The sequence below is a fragment of the Dufourea novaeangliae genome, unplaced genomic scaffold (assembly GCF_001272555.1).
Source record: "Dufourea novaeangliae isolate 0120121106 unplaced genomic scaffold, ASM127255v1 scaffold125, whole genome shotgun sequence".
In the NCBI taxonomy this organism is placed as follows: domain Eukaryota; kingdom Metazoa; phylum Arthropoda; class Insecta; order Hymenoptera; family Halictidae; genus Dufourea; species Dufourea novaeangliae.
In genome coordinates, this window is record NW_015374020.1 from 3,415,873 (window position 1) to 3,437,545 (window position 21,673).

The window sequence follows — 21,673 nt, forward strand, 5'->3', positions numbered from 1 at the left end:
TTAAAGTAACAATGAAATATCATTCTTTCTTTAGGTGACAGTGAAAGTGGCCCCGGCAAACAGCTCCGCGCTGACATCATAAACCTCGAGAAAACGCTGGAGGCACTGCAAAAGAGCATCGTGGTCCAAAAGCAAACCGCTAAACAGAACCTAGACACGTGGAAGGAGTACGAGAAAGGAATCCAAAAATTCAAGCCCTGGATCGAGGAAGCAGAATCAAAAGCAGCCACAATAGGCAGCAAACCGACGACCCTGCCTCAGGCGACTCAGATGTTAGAAACCGCGAAAGCATTCGAAGTCAGATGCCAACAACACTTCCCCCAAATTCAAGACCTGTCTTTGATCAGCCAACGAATCTCAGGAAAGACGTCCGCCTCGGACGAGGTGGACGCTGTTCACACGCGTTGGAACGCTGTCCATGATATAGCAGTCCAAACGACAACGAAACTGGACAAGCTTGTCACGTCGTGGAACAGCTTCGAATCGGAGATCAAAGATTTCAACGAGTGGCTAGAGAGGTCCGAGAAGGCGGTTCTGATAGAGCCCAATACCCAGACACCTGAAGTGTCGGTATTGGAGAAGGAATTGGCAAGGCTGAAGGACTTTAATAAGACTATATCTGATCACCAGGCTCAATTAATATCGCTGACACAAGTGTCCGATCACATCAGCCACGGTTTATCTTTAGAAGGAGCCACCAACTTAAAAGCTAGAGTATCAGACATCAAGTCCAGGGTCAGCAAACTGGCGGACACTGTCAGATTACAGATCAACAAGGTCTCCGATTCGCTTTTAGCACGCCAAGAGTTCCAGATGAAGATCGCCGATTTCGAGAACTGGATGTCACGATTGAGGTCAAATATCGCCGAGATCAGCGAAGCTACCGTGGACACCGTCGACACCAACCTTCAGGCGGTGCACGCGTACATTCAAGAACACTCTGAGAAACAGCCTAGTTTCGCTGCTATTTACGATGAGGTGAAACAACTATCGGCAAAGGGATCGGTTATGGAGGCAGCAGCCCTGGACGAGACGTATACCACCTTGGCGAAGAAGTACAAGGCGCTGGAGGACGATCTGAGGCAGAAAAAGAAGGGTCTGGAGAAGTGGATCGAGTTATTGAGCTGGTTAAATGACGCCAATGCTCAACTGAGTCATTGTAAATATGAAGCAGAAGCAAGAAAGCCAACTATCGCAGATTTGGAGAGATTTTCTTCTGAGCTACAAATTATATATGATAAAATAGATGGTTGGAAGCAACACGTGATGCCCGACAGTGCTGTTGGTATCCAGATTCGAGACAAACAAGGCAAACCTCTGTCCGCATCTGGCTTGCTAAATGACCTAGAGAACAAGGCTTTGTCTCTGAAGAATGAAATATCTGCCAAACGCGACAGACTGGAGAATCTAGGTGCCAGATGGAACAACTTCAGGACCCTGCAGCAGAACATAACGGAGAAGATACTGAACACTCAGACAGCTCTTCAAGAAGCTGTTTACAATGTAGATTCGTGCAAGCAATTGGCCCCTGCGGTGGACAAGATAGATCAACTGATCGAGGAACACCAGAAGAGGGAACAGGAGAAAGAAATTCTTCACTTTGAAGGTAGCACCCTAATGAAAGAAGATCAAAGATCGACGACTAATATACAAGTCGTCCTGTCTTCTGTCGACGCCAATTGGGAGAAAGTAAACGAGCTTCTCCGAGAACAAAGGAAGAAGTATGCTGACATGAATACAGACTGGAAGGTCTACGAAGACGCTAGGCAGAAGTTGAAGAAGTCTATTGAAGAGGCGAATAATCTGCGTCAGTCTGCCAAGGGCACTCCCTATGATATTACTCAAGCGAATATAAGTCTGGAGAAACACAAGAAGGCCCTAGAAGCACTGAAGAAAGGGAAGCAATTCTTGGATAAGATGGACTCTAAAGCCCAGCAACTGATGAAAGAAGCTTCTCTGATGCCTAGATTCAATTCTGATTTGATCGAGTCTGATCTGACTGAAATGAGGCAACAGTATCAGGACATTTACAACGATATCAGCGAAAAATTGCAGGCATACGAGACTCAAGTGATCATGTGGAAGCAGATAGAGGAGTGCAAGTCCGAGCTGACTAAATGGTTGACGAACACAAACGATGCTCTGACTAGCGCTAGCGATCGTCAGCTGGACGCCGAAAACTGTCAAGCAAGATTACTAAGGTATCGAGAAGAGCTACCGACTTATCAACAACTCTACCAGAACATTGTCAGCAAGATCGAGCAACTGGTCAAGGTGAACAACGAAACAGACATCCCAACCTTGACTTCTTTGCGGAAGTTATTAGAGGATCAGTTTAAAGTGGTCAAAGCGTCGGCTGATAAGCTAGAATCGTTAACATCGACGATGAATGAACGCGAAAGGACGATCAGGCAAGAGATGAAGAGGTGCGGCGATCTAATATCCAAGATACGAGAGGACATAATCAAATGCGACGATTTAACCGGTGAAAACACGAGGATTCTCGGCCGAATTAACAAGTGTCAAGAATTGAAAACTGACCTGGAACAATGCGATTACGCTTTGTCGAAGGTCGAGGAGACCCTGACGAAGATGTCCGCGGAATATCCAAGCATTTCGCGATCGAGTCTGCCCAAGGAGCTTCAAGCTCTACAGCTTCGAAGAGACGGTGTGGCCAGCCACGCAAATAAAGTGATCGCAACTTTGGTTGCATTCTTGACGAAACTCTATCACGAGAAGTTCGGAGCTCTTCAGCGTATGGTGGTCACTCTCAAGGAAAAGGTGGCTTGGTGTGAGCCCGAGCAAAGCAGCGATCGCTACAACCTGGAGGTGAAAATGGTGTCCCTGATGGACGTCGAAGCTGGTATCGCTGATTGTACCGCGAGAAAAGAGGACACCGACAAGTCCTTGAAACTTCTAGCCTCGGTCGAAAGCGCCGAAACGATGGCCATTTTGCAGGCTGAACGTGACAGAGTGGACGTTGACCTTGAATCCCTTAAATCCAGTTACAGTAAGATCAAGACCGACCTGGAGAGGAACATCGCCCTTTGGCAGCGTTACGAACTCACATCAGAAAACGTTCTGACATGGCTGAAGGAGAACGAGAACAAAATCAGGGCCGAAGCATCGGCGTTGCTGAACCTGGACGACATCGAACAGAAGATCGCCGAGATGACTGAAGTGCAGAAGACTGTGATGGAGTACCACAGCGAACTGAAGGAGCTGACTGCTCTCGCGGAGGATATCACCAAGGTCAGCTCGGAGTCAAGAGTGAATCAGTACATAGCGCATCTGAACACTCGTTACGAGTACGTGCTGAAGTTCCTGGCCCAACATCTGAACAGACTTCGTGAACTGAAAGGGAACCGTGATCAGTACACGGCGAACAAGAAGAAGCTAGAAAATTGGATCGGGAAAGCGGAGCAAAAGCTGAGAGTCTTCGACGAGATCACCGGGCCTAAACCTATCACGTTCTATCAGTCACGTCTGAAGGAGCTGAAAGCTTTCGCCGAGGAGAGAGAAGTCGGTCAGGCGATCCTCAATCGAACTGCTGAAGCTGGAGAGGCTTTGTTCGCGAGGATCACGCCTGATCAGAGAGAAATGATCAGGGCCGAGCTAAGGAATTTCCGAAACCGTGTGGACGCAATGGCAGATCGTGCAAACGTGATCTACAAGAAGATAGAGAGCGACATGATGCACAGATCCTCCTTCGAAGACAAGTTCTCCCAGGTGAAACAATGGCTCACGGACGCACAGAACAAGTTAGGGGAGAAACAGGAACTGCTGCCGACTCTTCAAGAAAAGAAACTAGCTCTTCATCTGTATAGAGCCGTCGCGCAGGACGTTAGTGTCCACAAAAACATCCTGCAACAGCTTCAGGAAAGGCTGAGCACAGCTCCTGATGATGACGCGAGTGAAATGTTGGGTAGCGTCATCGAAGCTTACGAGAAACTGTCCAACGAAGTGGAAGGAAGAATAAACATCGCTGAGAAACACGTGTCCAATCACGAGGCCTATCTTCAGACCTTCGAGAAGACTCGTGACTGGATCAGCACGGTTATAAACGAAGGAACCCCGATCGTAGAGGATTTTTCGGTGGATCGGGACACCGCGCAGAATAAAATCGTTTCGATAGAGAATCTGCTGCAACAGAAGGCCGAAGGTGACAGGATTCTGTCCGATTGCAACCAGCAATTGAACATTGTCCTCGAACAGACATCGATACCAGGACACCCGGCTCTGTTGACGAGCTTCGAGCAGCAGAAGAAGATCTGGGAGGAGTTCCTGAAGAAATGCGAGGCCGCTAGAAATAAATTGAAACAATTGTTCGATCAGTGGTCGGAGTTCGAGAAGATCGTGGAGGGTCTAGAGGCCTGGATCAAGCAGATGGAGACTCAGCTGAAGGACCAGAGCCTGAAGAGCACCGAGGAGGCCAAGAAGGCGCACTTGCAGAAGCTTAAATCTCTGGAGGAGAGTATCCTGGCGAAGGGGGCAGAGTTCAACGCCGCTATCGAGAAGAGTCAGAACATGGAGGCCGAGGCAGATCTAGCTAACAGGGTGTCTAGGCAGACGACGAAGTACCAGGCTGTCAAGAATCAGATAAAGGAGGCGGTGATGCGGTACGAACAATTTGTGAAGGAGCACAACGCGTTCAATGGAAAGTATAACCAGCTGTTGCAGTGGATCAAAGACATTCAGTCGGAGCTGAAGAAGCACAGTGAGATCGTGGGCGATTTATCCGTGCTGCAAAGCAGACAGAAGCATATTCGTGACCTGGGCGACACCAGGACGAAGGAGAACGCTCGTTTCGAATCGGTGATCGACCTCGGAGAGAAACTCTACGGCCACACATCTCCGGAGGGTAGAGAGATCATCCGACAGCAGTTGAGGAACTTGAGGTCGCTCTGGGATGGATTCTCCGAGGATCTACAGAACACTATGCAGAAACTGGATCAGTGTTTGATGCAATTCGCTGAATTCTCGTTGTCACATGAACAGCTGACCGCCTGGCTCAGGGATGTCGAACGAGCTATGCATCAACACACTGAGTTGAAGTGTACCTTGGAGGAAAAGAGGGCTCAACTACAGAACCACAAGATCATGCACCAAGAGATAATGTCTCATCAGTCTCTGGTCGAGTCCGTCTGCGATAAAGCTCAGCAACTGGTCGATCAGACCAAGGACACGTCCCTGAATGTTTTCTTACCTTCTATCAAGCAACTGTTTCATAACATTGTGGCCAAATCGAAGGATTTGCTCGAAAATCTGGCTGACTGCGTGGAGAAGCACAATCGCTTCAACCTGCAGGTGAAGAGCTTCTCTGATTGGCTGAACAGCGAAAGGGAGAAGCTCGCCGAGTGCAACGACGTTACTGGAGAACGTACCGATATTTCCCGTCGACTGGCCACTTTGACGGTGCTGAAAGATGATCAGATGCTGGGTGCTGAGCATCTTGGAAAATTGAAGGAGCTCAGCGACGCAGTAATTAAGAGGACCGCTCCTAAGGGTTGGGATGCCATTAACAAAGAGATCACTGTTCTAGAGAGTAATCTTCGTCAGTACCTGAGCGAAATAGGTAACTACTCTAAACAAAGTAACAATGAATACTCGATGTTTCGGTTTCTAGAGAGAATGTTTCATTTTACAGAATCTGTGGAAGACAAACAGAAGGCAGCTCTGCAGAAGTGGCAAGACTTCGAAGACAAACTGGAAGCGCACACGAAGTGGTTCTGCACGATGGAGGCTGCATTCAGAGATCAACAACTGCAGCCTACCTTGAAAGACAAGGAAGCTCGGTTGCGTGCTCTAAAGGAGAAACGCGACGCCATATTGAAAGAGGAGTCCAAGATCGACGAATTCGTCGACAAGTCCCACAGTTTGCTGCATGCTAGCGGCGTCGAACGAATAAAGCCGTTGATCTCTCAAATTAGTAACAGGTGAGTGTTTGAAATGTTGTTCGCTGTTTACGTGGTTCATTAACATGTAATAAAATTAAAACGAATAATTGTCCTCCAGGTACCAGCTGCTGCACGTGCTCAGTAAAGAGGTGGTCACTCGTTGTCAGAGCATCGTGGACGACCACCGAGCCTACGAAGACAAACTAAAGGCTTTTGACGCCTGGCTCACTCAGCTCGAGCAAAGTTTGTCGGGTCTGAAGACTGACGAGACCGGTGGAAACCTGGAGGAAAAGGTCTCGCGTCTCCAGATACTCCTTGCTGAGAAAGAACAAGGCGAACACCGTCTGGGTAGTCTGGTCTCCTTCGGGGAAAGGATTCTGGCGGACACTTCAGCGCAAGGGCGAGAGCTTATCCGCCACGAATTAAGACAGGCCAGGGAACGATGGGACAAACTGGTCGAGGGAATATCCGAGCAACAGAAGAAACAAGACGCTCAATCGTTGCAGTGGTCCAACTACCAGGAGACTCTGCAGCAGATCCTAGCCTGGTTGGATGCCATGGAAAGATCCGTGAAGCAAGATTCGTCGATCACCTGGTCCTCCCTTCAGGAAATTAAATCGAGGCTGTTGAAGAGCAAGGTAACTTTCAGTTCCCTTTTGAATTTTATTTTCAGACTAACACTGTTGCATTTCTTCGGGCACTATTTATAGAGAACATGTTAATGTTTCTAGGCGATGCATCAGGAAATCTTAGCCTACAAACGCATCATCGAAGGCGTCTCCGAGAAAGCCAATGCGCTTACCCACGCTGTCCAAGCGCCGTCAGACGCTAAACAAAAGGCGGCCTCGGTCTCTGGAAGATACGAAGGCCTGGTCGACATGTCACAGAAGAATATATCGAACCTGGAGACACTTTTGGACACCTTCCAACAGTTCTACGACCTCCAGAAGTCCTACCAGGACTATCAGAAGCAGCAATGGGAACAATTGGCCAATTACAGCGATTACACCGGCAATAAAGCTGCTCTGCAGGCTCAACTGACTAAAATCATGGAGCTGCAGGATGGACAGAGGGAAGGGGAGCTGAAGTTGAATATCCTAAGCGAGCACGTCGCGCAGAGCGCTCACAATTTAACACCGAGGTCCTTGGAGTCTATGGAGAGGGATCTGGCTACGTTGAGGTACGGAGACATACACCTGTACCTTTTTATGTATCGAGACTTTCCGATTATATTTTCTGGAGTATTTTATTACATATCAGAATTTCTTATGTTAGTTCTATGAATTACATTAATGAATTATGGTAGATTCGAACACAAGAAATTCGCCACCGCTGTCACAGACATTATCAGGTGCATCGAGGAGAGGATTCAGCAATGGAGCGAGTACGAGAACTCGTTGGAACGTCTGCTGGCCTGGTTGGCTGACGCGGAGTCTTCCTTGAAAAACTATTCGTTGAAGAATACACTCGACGAGAAACAGGAACAGCTTGAGAAGTATCAGGTAACATTCCCAAAGAGCGAAGAATTAAAATCATGTATTGTTGTGTATTTCACTTTAAATTTCTTATTATAATGATAGTTTCAATGCAAATACACTAGCACACTACACCTCATTTTTGACACGTTGCTATTTTGTTAAAAATTACAACGAGGACACGGCAGACACGGTTTTTTGAACTTTGCATATTTTTGATTATTAAGAAGAGGAAAAGATGCGAGAGAGAGAGAGACAGGTGAAAGTGTAAACGAAATCAGGCACTGTATTTGACAAACTTTCTTAGGCACTACAAAAAACCGCCTTGTCATGGGACACGGAAGTGACGGAACTGGTGGCCCTCGGAGACCACCTCGATCAAGTAAGGAGAAACCTGGAAGACTCTTTAGGATCGGCGTGTGAACGCTTTTCTACGAATCTCTCGTTACTGTCCCCCTTCTATTCTTTTTCTTCTTCTATTTTTCTCTCTCTACAATCAACTACAATTTTTTCTCTTCCTTTCTCTCTTCGTCTGTTTTTTGGTAACGATTTTTGCTCGGTAATAATTTTTGTGTTTTTTTTTATCTTTTTGTTTTTGTACACCGCACACAATCACCGATATCTCACTGAAATCATAACGCGTATATAATAAATAATTAAGGAAGGATCAAAAAGGTTGACGTTTCCTGTGGAAACATGTGAACACACGTGTGATACGACCATTGTCACCTCGATGCATGCGATCGTGTCATTTTCAACACGCTTGATCGAAGACTTGTGGTCTCGTAATCCTATTTTCGCAACGATGATTGAATTCGTGGATGAAGCATCTTTGTGCTGCCAATGTTTTCCAATTCTGTGCATACATGGATATCTATGAACCTATGTATTCTACTTCTTCTTCTTCTAATTGAAATATTTAATATAAATTGTACCATTTTCGTACGATGAACTGTATCACAAGTTAGACGACTACGAAATATAATACTAAATATCAAAGAAAGTTAAACATCGTTGTGTCCCATAGATGTTGATCGTGAATCTACGGCAAAACGAGGCAGAATTCGACAAGATGAGCGACGAGTCATCCGAACTGATGCAGATCAGTGGTGAGACCAGGTTCTCCGCGAGTGTTCAGCAAATCACATCCCGTTTCCAGTCTATCCAATCCACAGCCAAGGTAAATCCCATTCTTCGTTAAATCCAACATACCCCCATCAATATACAAAGTCAAACTAATATTTTGAACATCATCAAAATCGCAGGAACTAGTTAAGAAGTGTGAGCAAGCAGTGGCAGACCACGCAGCCTATCTAGAACGCTACAAGCAATGCTCTGAATGGCTAGCCAATGCGAGGACCGCCTACCAATCCATCAAAGACGACATCAGCGGCACTCGTCAGGAACTGACTTCCAACGTGTCGACCTTAAAAGACCTTCTGTCACGTCAATCCTCAGCTAACCTGTTGATAAACAACACGGTAGAAGCTGGAGAACGTCTATACCCGACTACCGGGATGGAGGGCCGAGAAATCGTTCGTCAGCAACTGTTGGACCTCCAGCAGGCCTTCGAAGAGCTATACGACAGCATCGCGTCGACCGAACGCGAGCTACAATCGAAGATCTCGAGGTGGTCCGGGTTCGACGAATCCAACGAAGCTTTCGAGAGGTGGCTCAGAACCATCGAGACCCAACTGAAGCCAGAAATCGAGCTGAAGACCACGTTGGACGAGAAACGTGCACAACTACAGATCTATCGTACGTTCTTACACGATGTCCAATCGCATCAGCAGGACCTGCTCGATCTTCGCGACAAGGCAGATAACTTACCAGATTCGACCGACAAGGTACACCAGACCCTCAGGAAACTGAACGAGAGACACGCAGCCGTATTGAAACGCGCTGCTGCTTTCGTAGAAAGGTACGAAGGAATCGTAAGCGATCATCAACAGTACAGCAAAGCTGTCCTAGACACCCACGAGTGGCTGGACGCAACACACAACGCAGTGATCCTATGGGGCGACACTGAACTCGAACGAGTGTCCCTTCATACGAACCTCGATCGCTTACTGAACCTCCTGCGGAATCTACCCGAAGACACACCCAGGGTCGAGCAGATAGCGAGTTTAGGCAAGAAGGTGATACCTGGTACTTTGGAGTCTGGACAGATCAACATCCGCTCGCAGATAGACTCCTCCCAGCAAGAGTTGCAGAGCTTGGTCACAGCTGTCGAGTCGACCATAGAGAGTCTGGAGAATAAGCTACAACAATGGAACGAGTTCGAAACGTCCAAGGAAAGATGTCTAGCCTGGATGAGGGAAACTGATACCAAGCTCCACGCAGTGGACTTGAAAGCTACTCTCCAGGAGAAGAAAGATCAGTTGGAGCTGTTGCGTACTCTTCAGGGTCAGGTCCGCGCGAAAGAGCTCGAAATCGACGCTGTTACGGAGAAAGCTCAGCAGCTACACAAGAATCTCACTTCTCGGACGACACAGATGTCGGAACTGAGCATCAAGTACCAGCAGATCTCGAACAAGGTCAAGGACCTCAACAGCCGCTGGCATCAGTACGTCACCACTCATCAGGAATTCGATAATCAGGTGGCTGATTGCACCAGGTGGTTGGATGACATCCGGAAGAAGCTGGCATACTGTTCAGATCTTGGAGCATCTTCGCAGAAGGACCTGGAGAACAAGATGGAGATTGTTCAAGGCTTATTACTGTACAAGGAGGATGGTTTCGCGAAGGTTCAGGGAATCGTCGAATTGGCTCAGGCTGTTCTAGCAAACACTGCGCCAACCGGTCACAAGGCTATAAACGACGCGGTTGGAAAGCTACAGGAACAGTGGAGCGCACTGGCTTCGAAGATGCTGGAGACCAAGACCAATCTCGACGACTCCATCAACAAGTGGGCTGGACTCCTCGAACAGATCCAATCTATGAATAAAACAGTGGACTATATGCAGTCGGCTCTCAACGACATTCTGCCCTACCAGACCACCATGTCCGAAAAGAGGTGTCAACTAGAGCGTATAAAGGCTCTCGAAGAGAAAGTTCGTTGCGAGAACATCGAAGTGGACAGCCTGAAGATCAAGGTGGCGGAGATGATCGCCAGTGGACCTCAAGGTTTAGCCGCTTCTCAGGCTCAGGGTATCTTGAACAGATTTGACACATTGTTCGAGAAGATTAAGTCACTATTGGCTGAAAGGGAGGAACAGTATAAAGATCATAGACTCTATAAGGAGGCTCATGACGACATAATAAACTGGTTGAGCAGAGCTCGTGAGAAGATCCCGTCCATGAAGCAGAGACCTCTCAGCGATAAACTGGCGATAGAAAACGCTGTGGCCCCGTTGGAGAGCTTGTTGAATAAGAAAGCTCAAGGTGAACTGTTAGTGGAGCATCTTCAACACACTGGAAAGGTTGTCTGCGCCAGTACCAGCCCGCAAGGTCAGGAAATCATCAAGAACGAGGTGAGGGCTTTGACGGAGAGCTTCGAGGAGTTGTTCAAAGGTAAGGAGACACGGTGATTCTATAATCTATGATAACAACGAAGAGATCTTTAGTGTTATGTCGATAAATAGCGACTCGATCGCTAGAATTTTTCGTTTGTATTCACTTATATGATAATTAATTTCTTTTAAAGATAATGATCCTCTGAAATAGTTCCCAAATAACTCCAGAAATAAATTTCGTTCCAGATATCAAGCAACAGAAGGACCAACTGGAGAAGACAGTCAGCCAATGGCGCGACTACAAGGACGAATACGAGAGGCTCAGCGACTGGCTGCAGCAATTCGACATCCTCATCAAGGCGCAGAAGAACTCCCTTCTACCAAATGTCGCTGAGAAAGAGAAGCAGGTGCAAGAGGTCAAGGAGATTCTGGAGAACTTGCTGAAGGGTCAAGAACAAATCGACAGATTCAACAAGACAGCGTCGGGTCTGCTTTCCTCCCACCTGGACACCTACGTAAACAATCAACTGCGTCACCTGAACTCCCGATACCAAGTCCAGGTGAACCTAGCCAAGGATGTATTGAACAAAGTCGAAACCAATCTGGCCCAACACAAAGAGTACGAGGCGAACCTAGCTAAGACACACGCGTGGATCGAGAACGCAAAGCAGATAATTCGCAAAGGGACCGAGGCAGCGTCTACCAGCAGCAGAGAAGAACTACAAAACAGATTGGATAACATTCAGGAACTTTTGCGAAAACGAGAGGAAGGTCAGAATTTGGTGCATCTGACTGTGAATTGTGGGGAGAAGGTGATGCGAAACACCAGGTCTGACGGTCGCGAGGAGATCAACGCGCAGCTGAAGGAGATCCAGAACGACTGGGAGAGGCTGGTGAAGAAAATCTCGACCACGAAAGTTCACCTGGAGACGAGTCTTCTTCAATGGGCTGACTATAGCTCCTCTTATCTGCAACTTCAACAATGGATCAACGATCGCGAGGCAAAACTGCAACAGGTCTGCGAACAGAAGGTGTCCAAGGCTAGAAAAGGCCTAGCTGGCCTGAGTTCCCTGGCCATTGGTGAAAGGAAGGCGAACTTGAGACAGACGAACAGTATTGTTCAGGACATCGTCGCCTTCGAACCGATGATACAATCTGTCACAACCAAAGCGGAGGATCTTCGTCAGGCCACGCCAGCCACCGAGATCTCGATCAAATACGAAACACTCAGCAAACAGGCGCAGGAGTTGTACGCTAAGCAGAAAGAGACCGTCGAGCTGCATCAGGCCTTCATCGACAGCGGGAACGAGTTCATTCAGTGGATACGGGCGGCCAAGGAGAGACTTGGAAAGTGCTCTGAACCGACTGGCGATAAAGAGTCACTGGCTAATAAAATTACACAGCTGAAGGTTCTGCAGAGTGAGCTTCCGGAGGGACAAAAGAAGCTTGAGCATGCTTTGGAGCAGGGTAACGCGGCGTGTCAGATCGCGTATGACGAGGACAAGGAGATAATCGAAGAGGAAGTGGCGTTGTTGCAAGAGGAGTACGACAGCTATGTGTGAGTATAATCATGAACATAAAATTCTTTCTCTTTTAATCGATTTAATTGCGTAAACATAAAAATTCTGATTAGTTATCGGTTTCTACGAATTATACAATCATTTTCACCGCAGGGACTCGCTGAACAACACTAAGAGCTTGCTAGAGATAGGTATAGTTAAGTGGACCGAGTACGAAGACCAATTCTCCGAAGCTACCGAGTGGCTCACGCAGACCGAACAGCTGGTGCAGTCCTTCAATAAGCTGCAAGACAGCCTGGAAGAGAAGAAGAATGTCCTGGAACAGTTCCAGATTCACCTGCAGACGTTGTTCGATTGGCAGAAGGAACTAGATCGTTTGAACATGAAGGCTCAGATGTTGCTTGAGACATGCGCCGACACTAGAATCTCTAACGCGATCACTCAGCTGACTACGAAGTACAATGCGTTGTTGTCGCTCGCGAAGGAGATCATGAGACGTTTGGAGCTCCATTACCAGGTATGGCTAGATCTTAATGTATCATTTTCTGTTTAAATCTTACCGTAGTCTTTAGCCTTCTAACCGTAGTTTTTACTATATTCCTAACCTATTGAAATATCTAACAGAAGGAATAAACTTCTGTCGCATTCTTATTCTAATAAAATGATTTTAAAATCGCAATTTGCAAAGTCAGTGGTATAATAGCAACATCTATCGCCCACTCTTCAGGAACACCAGCAACACAACACTCTCTACCAAGAATGCCAGGACTGGATCGAGAGAACACGAGACAAACTTGGCGAATGCAAAGAAATTCCTAGCACCCTAGCCGAAGTAAACAACAAATTACACACATGCAAGGCCATCAGGCAGACCCTAGAGCAAGGCCAGAACAAGCTGAGATACGCTCTCGAGCTAAAAGAGAAGGTGATCATGAACACGGAACAAAATGGGGCGGCGAAGATTCAGGAAGACACGGAGAACCTGAAGACAGAGTTCGAGAGGCTGTTAGTCAACGTCGAGGACATTAGACAGAAACTGTCAGCGAGAGCCAGCGCGCTGGAAGAGCTGAACAAGATCCATAGGCTCACCACGGACTGGATCGAGGAGATCGAGGGAAAGATTCAGCCTGGAGAAATGTACAAGAACGATCTCAGTGAAAAACGTGCTGTCTTAGAGAAGTATAAAACAGTTCAGAGGGATATTCAAGGCCATGGCGAGACCGTGGATCGTTTGAAGGCTCGTCTTGCAGAGGATTCTAGTATTCCTGTTGGTCCATACCAGTCGACAATCGCGAAGTACGACGAACTGAATAAACTTATTGCCGAAAAAATACGGGTGAGTGATTTTTTTTATTATCTGCTTATCAATAACCTGTTTATAATTAAACCATAACATCGATTGACTACAAGATAATTCATGGATCACTTGATCCAAATCAATACCCAATTTCCAGAATCTGGAGGAGCAGGTAAACGACCACGAGAAGTTCCAGCAAGCACTGAACGAAGCATCAGACTGGGTCCGTCACACGAAGCTGGAGCTTCAACAGCACTGCGATACCCACGGTGAAAAGGATCGGATCATCGAGCGGGAGAGCAAGGTCAACCAAATCATTGCCTCTCTTCCTAGGGGCGAAACCTTGATCTCGAAAGTGATCCAGCTCAGCGACGGAGTGATTGCCAGTACTGGACCAGAAGGCCAGGAAACGATCAAGCAGGACGTGGAGCAGCTTCAGACCAACTGGAAGTCATTGCAGGCGCAGTGTCATCAGTCCCAGAAGACCTTGTCCAACTGCATCTCCAGCTGGTCCCAGTTCACCGCCGCCTTGGACAGCATGAAGAGGTGGATAGATCATTTTCAGAAGAAGGTGAACGACGAACAATCGAAAGAGAACAAGACCCCGGAGGATCTGGTTCGTTGCAAGAGTCTCGTAGAGGAAGCTATCCAGCAGAAGCCTGTACTTGAGGATCTGAACGACAAATGCGAAGCTTTGCTGGAGATGAGCGCCTGCAGCTGGGCCCGGGATAAAACCGTGCAACTGCAGTCGGCTTACACATCATTGTTGACGGACATGCAGGGTCTGGTATCGAGGGTGGAAAAGAATCTGTCAGACCACACGGAGTTCCTGAAAGCAAAGAAGGAGATGGAGGACTGGCTGCGCATCGCTCGTGGCTCCGTGCAGGATTGCATGGGCGTCGGTGACGCTGAGTGGGCGAAAGATAAACTGGAGACCATTAAGGTAAGTTATCGATTTCTGCCAGTTTTATTTATCCCGTGTGAAAGTAATGGCCATTCACGTTGTGATACTTGGGTAAGTGGTGTGTATCGAGGTTTTTAATGTATGAGGTTACGATGAAATAAAGAAACCTTGAGTCTCGTCGATTTATATTAAGAATAGACCAGGAAATTTGACAAAGCTGTAATTACAGGAAATTTAAGTTGTCTGTTAGCAGACCTTTAGTGAGATTTGTTGCACTCGTGTCTTAGTAAACAAAGATTTTGAAACGCGCGATAGTTTCTGGAACATCCCAGTATTCTACGCACTTAGTGAACCTATTTTCTCCACGTCCTCCCACAGATCGTCGCAACTCGAATTACCGAGGGTCAACACCTACTCTCGACGCTACAAAACGCCTTCACGAAGGCGATCGATACCGCAGTGCCGGCGCAACAGGAGCAGTTAAGATCAGACATGGCTGGGCTTCGTTCCAGTTGGGAGCAGCTGAGCATAGATCTGAACACAGTCCAGGCTCAGTTGAAGTCTCTCTTGAACCGATGGGACGACCACGCCGAGGCTCACGGAAAGCTAAAGCTCTGGCTGGAGGATACCCAGAAGAGTATACAAGAGATACCAGATACTAAAGGAGAGTTCGGTGACATGAAGACGATGCTGGAACGATACAAGCACATCCAGGAGGAAGTTCGAGGCAAAAAGACCGAGCTGGACCACCTGATGGAAGAAGCCAGTGAACTGTCCAAGTTAGCGAAGAAGAACACACCTGTGGATCAAACGGGGGAGCTGCTGAAACTCTGGCAGAGCTTGAGCGATCGTGTGGACGAGAGGAAGAAAATGATAGAGAACGAAATGCAGGAGTACAACGCTTATCACGCGGCTCTGCAGGAGACTGAGAAATGGTTGCTGCAGATATCCTTCCAGCTGATGGCCCACAATTCCCTCTACATCACCAACAAAGAGCAGACCGTTGCGCAGATCAAGCAACATGAGAGTCTACTTGGGGAGATCGAAAATTACACGAGCGTCCTGGACGATCTAAAGGTGAAGGGCAACGGGCAGATCGATCGCTACGTGGCCGTGAACCCAGAGATAAGAAATCTCATCGAGACGCAGCTGCAGAATGTGCAAGAGAGCTACAATTCGCTTCTGAACACTGCTCTGCAGATCAAGAAACGACTGGCCGAGTCTCTGGTGAAGTTCCAGGACTACGAGAACACTCTGGAGAGTATTATGAGGAACTTGGACGTGTACGAACCAGAGATCGCACAGGAGATGGACGCACCCATGGACAGTCTCGAGCAGGCGAAGGAGAGATTCGAGAATGCACGCGCGTTGCACAATAAGCTGCAAGGCGAGAAGACTCGATTGGCTCTAGCTGTTGAAGCCTGCGAGGCTGCGGTAGCTTGCGTGTCCAGGCCTGGAAGTCCACTGGATGCACCACCTGTGCAGATTCCAGCGAGGGAGGTGGAAGTCAGGACCAAATTAGAAGAACTGATCGATCAGGTACGAATGATTTTTCTCTCATTCTTTCGGAGTAGCAACCATCATTTGATTACGAAACGCGTTTTGCTTAACATATTATTGAATCATTAATTCCGTCTTAACAGGCCCAGGGACATCTGATGAACGTCACGAAGGCCGTAAACGAACTAGAAGAGCAGACCAGGCAGAAGAATGCCCTTCGAGCCTGGATAAACCAGCAGCGAGCTCTCTGCGCCGAATGGAAGTCACGGCCAGCGAAACTGCGATCCGAGGCAGCCCACGCTGAGCTTCAGGCGATGAACGATCTTCTAGGGAACGTCGGAGAGCGCCGAAGTCACGCGATGACCGACCTCGCGCTCCACGAAGACGACCAGGACATCGAGGAAGGCCTGAATAAACTGGAGACCGAGCTGATGGACGCCATCGCCGGGAAGCAAGCGGCCCAGGAATTGATTCAGAAGTATCGATCGCAGGTGCAAAACATCCAGTCCTGGTTGGACGCTCTGTCGAAGAAGGTCGACGTGATCGAGAAAGGTAACGGACAGACAATCGCTCAGAAGATATCGAACGTAAAGGAGATCACCGCCGAGTTCGAGTCCCAAGGGCCTGGCAGACTGAGCGAGGTGAAGAGCCTCGGTGATCAAGTGATGGACTCCGTGAGCAACCTGGACTCCCAGCAGATCGAAGAGCAGATCAAATCGGTGGAGAGGAGGTACGCAGACATCGCCAAGAAGCTTCAGCGAAAGGCACAAGTCTTGGACATGACTGCCCAAGGTATCGATGCCACCAGGCAAGAGATAGAAGAGAACAGGGACTGGATACTGCAGAAGAAACAGCAGGCCCAGCTGACCGAACCTGTTGGCTACGACAGCAAACTGGCGGAGGAGAAGCTTCTTGCTCTGAAGGTATGCTAACGTTTGCTTGACAAGAGTTAGGTGGTTTGACTTGGGTAACTCTCAGAACAAGCAATTTGGTAATCATGACATGATGGTGGCAATGTATAGGTTCATTTAGATAGGGATATAAATAAACATATCGCCAGGAAATGTACCAAGATATGACTAAAAAAGAAGATAACTAGAGGTTGTCTTCTTTTCTAGAGATAGTAGTAATTGAAATTCTAACTAAAATTCTAGGCTCTGCTGAAGGAAGCCGAAGGCAAACAAATGGTGATCGACACGCTGGAGAAACGAGTCGGTAACATGCAAAACGAACTAGAAACCAATGAGCAACAGCAGCTAGAAAACGAGACGAAGGCCCTGCGTGGAGAACAAGCAGAACTCTGCACCATCTTGACGGAAGGAATCTCGAGCGCAACGGCTGCAGCCGACGCTCGTCGCAAGTTCGAGGGTGAACTAGATCGCGCGAGAGCCTGGATCAAGTCCAAGAGCAACAACCTGAAGAAACTGAGCGGTTACCTGCCGTTGAAGGCGGCGAAAGTCGAGCAAGACATCGCGCAACACGGAGAACTTGAGGCAGACATCGATTCCTTCAGCGAGAAGGATCTGAACGATATCTTGAAGCAGGGGAACAATTTGCTGAAGGAATGCCGGGACGAGGATCGTGCTAAATTGGAAGCTATCCTAGATGAGCTGAGCAAGGATTACGACGAGCTGAAGAACGAAGCGAACGAGAAACAGGCGGCTCTGGCGGATCTTCTTCAGGGACGAAAAGCGTTCGAGAGTGAGATCGACAAGTGTCAGAGGTGGATAAACGAGGCTGAAGTTGCTACCTCCTCGGATCTGAGGTCTTCCAGTATCGATATTCTGCGAGAACAGCTTGCCAAGGTAGAGTTTTATGAAAGGATATAATAACATTAAAAAACACTGTGGTACCTGAAGTACAGGAGACGAGAATTCTAGAGAATTGAATGAATTATCGAATATTTAGGGTATTACTTTTATATACTTCTCAGGTAACTATATCCTGTTTATTATTTCAGTACGATCGTCTGAAGAAGGAGGCTAAGGAATACGCGGACGACATCGAGAAAATCCTCCAACAAGGAAAATCCATTCTCCCAACGGTGAGCGACGCGGACAAACTCGAGCTGAACGAACAGCTGCAAAACATGAAGGAAGCGCACGGCAGAGTAGCCGGGATAATAAACGAACGAGCTCAGGCTCTTCAGAAGAGCATCGACGAGGCCGAGGAATCGTTAGCTCGAGTCGCTGAAGCTGTACAGTATATGACAGACGTCCAGAAGGAACTTCACGAGCTGAACAAGCCCATAGGTTCTCGAGTCGAGGACGTCGAAGCCATGCTGGACGCTTACGAGAGGATCTTGAACGACCTGACAGCGAACAAGGCGAAATTATCTGACTTGGGATCGGTTAATGTCGCAGATCTTCATGGTGTGCTGACTCAGCAGGACGATCTCATAAAGGCCATCGAAGCCCAAATAGCAAAACTTCGTCAATTGCTGCTGTTACGACAGCAGTTTATCGCTTTGATCACCGAGATTACGACCTTCATTGCCAAGTACACGGAAATCGTTCGGGACATCGAGAATTCCGGTCAGCCTATAGAGGAGAAAATCCGAAGGTATTTATTCCGTTCAGTTCTTCCTCACCCATTCTTTACTACTCATTGCTTTTAAACATGTTTGTTATGTGCTTGAAATAATACTTTTTTGTAATTAGGTACGATGACGCGATCCTCAAAATTCAAGAGTGCGAGGCTACTCTCGCCAGCGCGACCGATAAAGGTCAGCAAATCGCTGCAGAAGGCTCGACGGTGGATAGGAACAACGTAACAGAGCAACTGCAGTCCCTGAAACAACAGTTACAGGGTCTAAGGAGAGCCGTAGAGACACAGAGAGAACAACACGAATTGGCCGCGGCGGAACACAAGAGGCTGGCGAACGAACTGGCGGAGATTTTGGACTGGTTAGAAGATGAAGAGAAGGAAGTGAAGTCGAGGCCTCTTCTGGAAAGGGATCCAACCAGTGTCGAAGGCGAATTGAAGAAGCACAACGAGCTCTGCAAAGCTGTCAACGAACATCTGGATAGAATCAGGAACTTGAAGAACTCTATACCTTATGAAGAAGGGATGCCTGGATCGTTGAAGGAGATGCTCAGCGAAGCCGTGTCCCTGCTATCGTCTTTGCCCAGGGAAATGGAGGAACGTGGAAATTACTTGGAAAGTAATATGAAGATGAGACAGGAGTACGCTGCGCTTACTGACAAGCTTCAGAGTTGGGTCCGAGAAGCGGAAATTCGGCTGGAGAACGATAAGGATGGGCTGGACTTTGAGAACATCCTTAGCGACCTGGAGGAGCACAAGGTCAGTGGATTGTTGACTATTTCCCTTGGAATAAATATACCGCCCTACAATTCCCTTTGGATTACCTATAGCCCTTAAGATCCCACAGAGGCCTTCGGATCTCTTAGAGACACCTTCAACGTTTGGGTTTTCTCGAAGTCTTTGGGATCCCTTAGTATCCTTTGGTCCTCCCAATGCTTCTACCCTTGGGTTCTCCGGGACATTTGTGATCCTTTAGGCACCGTATAATTTTACTTTCAGATTTACTTCAGCACCGAGCCGTCTATCCGCGAACTGGTGTCCCAGCAGATTCAACAGGCGGCCGACAAGATCTGGCCGTCGCTAAAAACGTCAGAACAGGAGGAACTGAGCGCTGAACAACAGCAGCACACTCAATTGTTGAAGAACACGCTGAACACCGCGAAATCTCAACGAGCCAGGCTCGAGCAAGGCGCTGAAACCTGGAGGGACTACTCGCAGACTTTGGAACGGGTTCGAGCTGTCATCGCGAGAACCAGATTCACGGACGAACCAGTCACCACATTGGCTGGCTTGCAGTTTAACATTCAGAAAATCACGCACGCTCTCAATGACATACAGGTAAGTTAAGAATTATATCGACAACTAATCTTTGAGTATTGAAAATCAAATAAATAACTACTGTTGGTTCTGGTGGAAAGATGGAATAATCAAATAATATTATAACATAGTTTGTATAAAGGAAGTCGCTAAAAAATTTGGAACCCTTTTTGCTATAATAAATTACTTCTTAAAATTAAAGCAGAGCTGGAAGTTATAGTTCCTAGAAGTACATATATCAGGAACTATAATTCCTGTTATAGCTTCCAGCTCTGCTATAATTTTAAGAACCAATTTATTATTCAGTATTATTTTATTGTTCTATATTTCTTTTAGAACCAACAGTTCGAACTAGATCTCCTGAATGAACGAGGCGAGGAAGTCCTCCGATTGGCAGATGCCAGCAACAAGAAGACGATAGAAACCCAGATCTCCGAGGTCACCGCCGAATGGAAGGAATTGGTCTCCGGTTTAGAGGGTCGCAGAGACGCCCTGGAAGCGCTCTCGAAACACTGGGAAGATTTGGAAGCCCAATGGTCGATCATCGAGACCCGTGTCAATGCCACCGAAGAAAAGAACAAGCTCGTGGATACTGTGGTTCGATCGAAGCAGCACTTACTTGACACCATCAAAGCTTTGCACGTACGTATCCCTTAAATATTTCTTAGAAAAATATTTATTACCAAATTTACACTTTAATATTTATTATCAATGAACCTTGCAAATTATTAAATCTGTCAGTGGTCATCTTAACTTCTACAATCTTCAAAATTATAAAAGAAAAACAATGCGATGTGATTTAAATTCCAATTGAAGAGATATAATAAGAATTTTGGTCTCGATAGAATAACAAAATCTCGAATCATATTTTATACAGTTATATTATTGTAGAAATTTATTGAGTTTTTCTGATGATACAGGAATTAGTGTCGGAAGCTCAGAAGCTGAAACCGATGACGGAGGAAGTAAGAGCCCTGGCAGGACCTGTTCTCGCGTATCTCGCAGCTTTCACCGAGGCTCCGGCGCACGCTCTCGAGAAGAAACTGGACAAACTACAGGGTTCCGTCGAAGCGTGAGTCGAAATGCAGTTTTCTTCTTTTTATTCATGTCTAGACGCACCGCCAACGACCTAACGGACACCACATGCCTATGTGTCACTGTTACTGCGAACCACAAATTTATTCGCGAAAGAATTTCTATTGATCTTCAAAACAAGTTTTTTTAATCACCCTTATAATCTTATATTAGTTAATCATCCTATTTTTCAATATTAGCCGTTTTTCCTTCTTTTGAAAGTAATCACTTAAGTCAGCATTTCAAGTAGAATAATTTCGTGAAAAGGTAATTTCCACTAGTCAATTGATTAATTTACTATCTTCAGCTTTTATCTATTTTATTGCATATAATTAGTAAAACAGATAGATTGTTTGTACCTTTTTTGTATTTTTTCTATCACTTAACTGTTTTTTTTTTGTAAGAATCATAAAGATTTAGTATTCTGCGACAAAACTCGCAGAGTAAACAACGAGGGAACCATGCGGTGCGCCTGTGTGCGATTGCGACGCATGTGCATGTCTGTGCTTCCGCTTTTGCATATTACGATCCCCTCCGAAGGGAGAAACAATGTCCGTTTCTCCCTTCACCCTTTCTCACGTTCTGTTGCAGGTTCTCACAGCATCGAATATAATCAATGTTTACCGGTATATATACTTTTCTTGATCATATTATTCTTTTCAGGGTTTTTTATTTAATTATCAATTTCAG

The 21,673-nt window shown here is 46.9% G+C and overlaps 1 protein-coding gene across 1 annotated transcript in view; it reads left to right on the forward strand.

The window, feature by feature from the left end:
- The window catches only part of LOC107188973 (nesprin-1-like), a 60,721-nt gene that overhangs the window by 24,275 nt on the left and 14,773 nt on the right, over nucleotides 1-21,673 (forward strand). Inside the window, 19 exon segments of the mRNA XM_015577379.1 lie at nucleotides 35-5,575; nucleotides 5,648-5,936; nucleotides 6,016-6,535; nucleotides 6,629-7,077; nucleotides 7,204-7,399; nucleotides 8,400-8,552; nucleotides 8,638-10,885; nucleotides 11,074-12,385; nucleotides 12,501-12,864; nucleotides 13,075-13,683; nucleotides 13,802-14,587; nucleotides 14,927-16,087; nucleotides 16,192-16,971; nucleotides 17,203-17,853; nucleotides 18,009-18,610; nucleotides 18,709-19,351; nucleotides 19,592-19,930; nucleotides 20,246-20,551; nucleotides 20,830-20,981. Of these exon segments, the coding sequence (XP_015432865.1) occupies nucleotides 35-5,575; nucleotides 5,648-5,936; nucleotides 6,016-6,535; nucleotides 6,629-7,077; nucleotides 7,204-7,399; nucleotides 8,400-8,552; nucleotides 8,638-10,885; nucleotides 11,074-12,385; nucleotides 12,501-12,864; nucleotides 13,075-13,683; nucleotides 13,802-14,587; nucleotides 14,927-16,087; nucleotides 16,192-16,971; nucleotides 17,203-17,853; nucleotides 18,009-18,610; nucleotides 18,709-19,351; nucleotides 19,592-19,930; nucleotides 20,246-20,551; nucleotides 20,830-20,981 (17,101 nt within the window).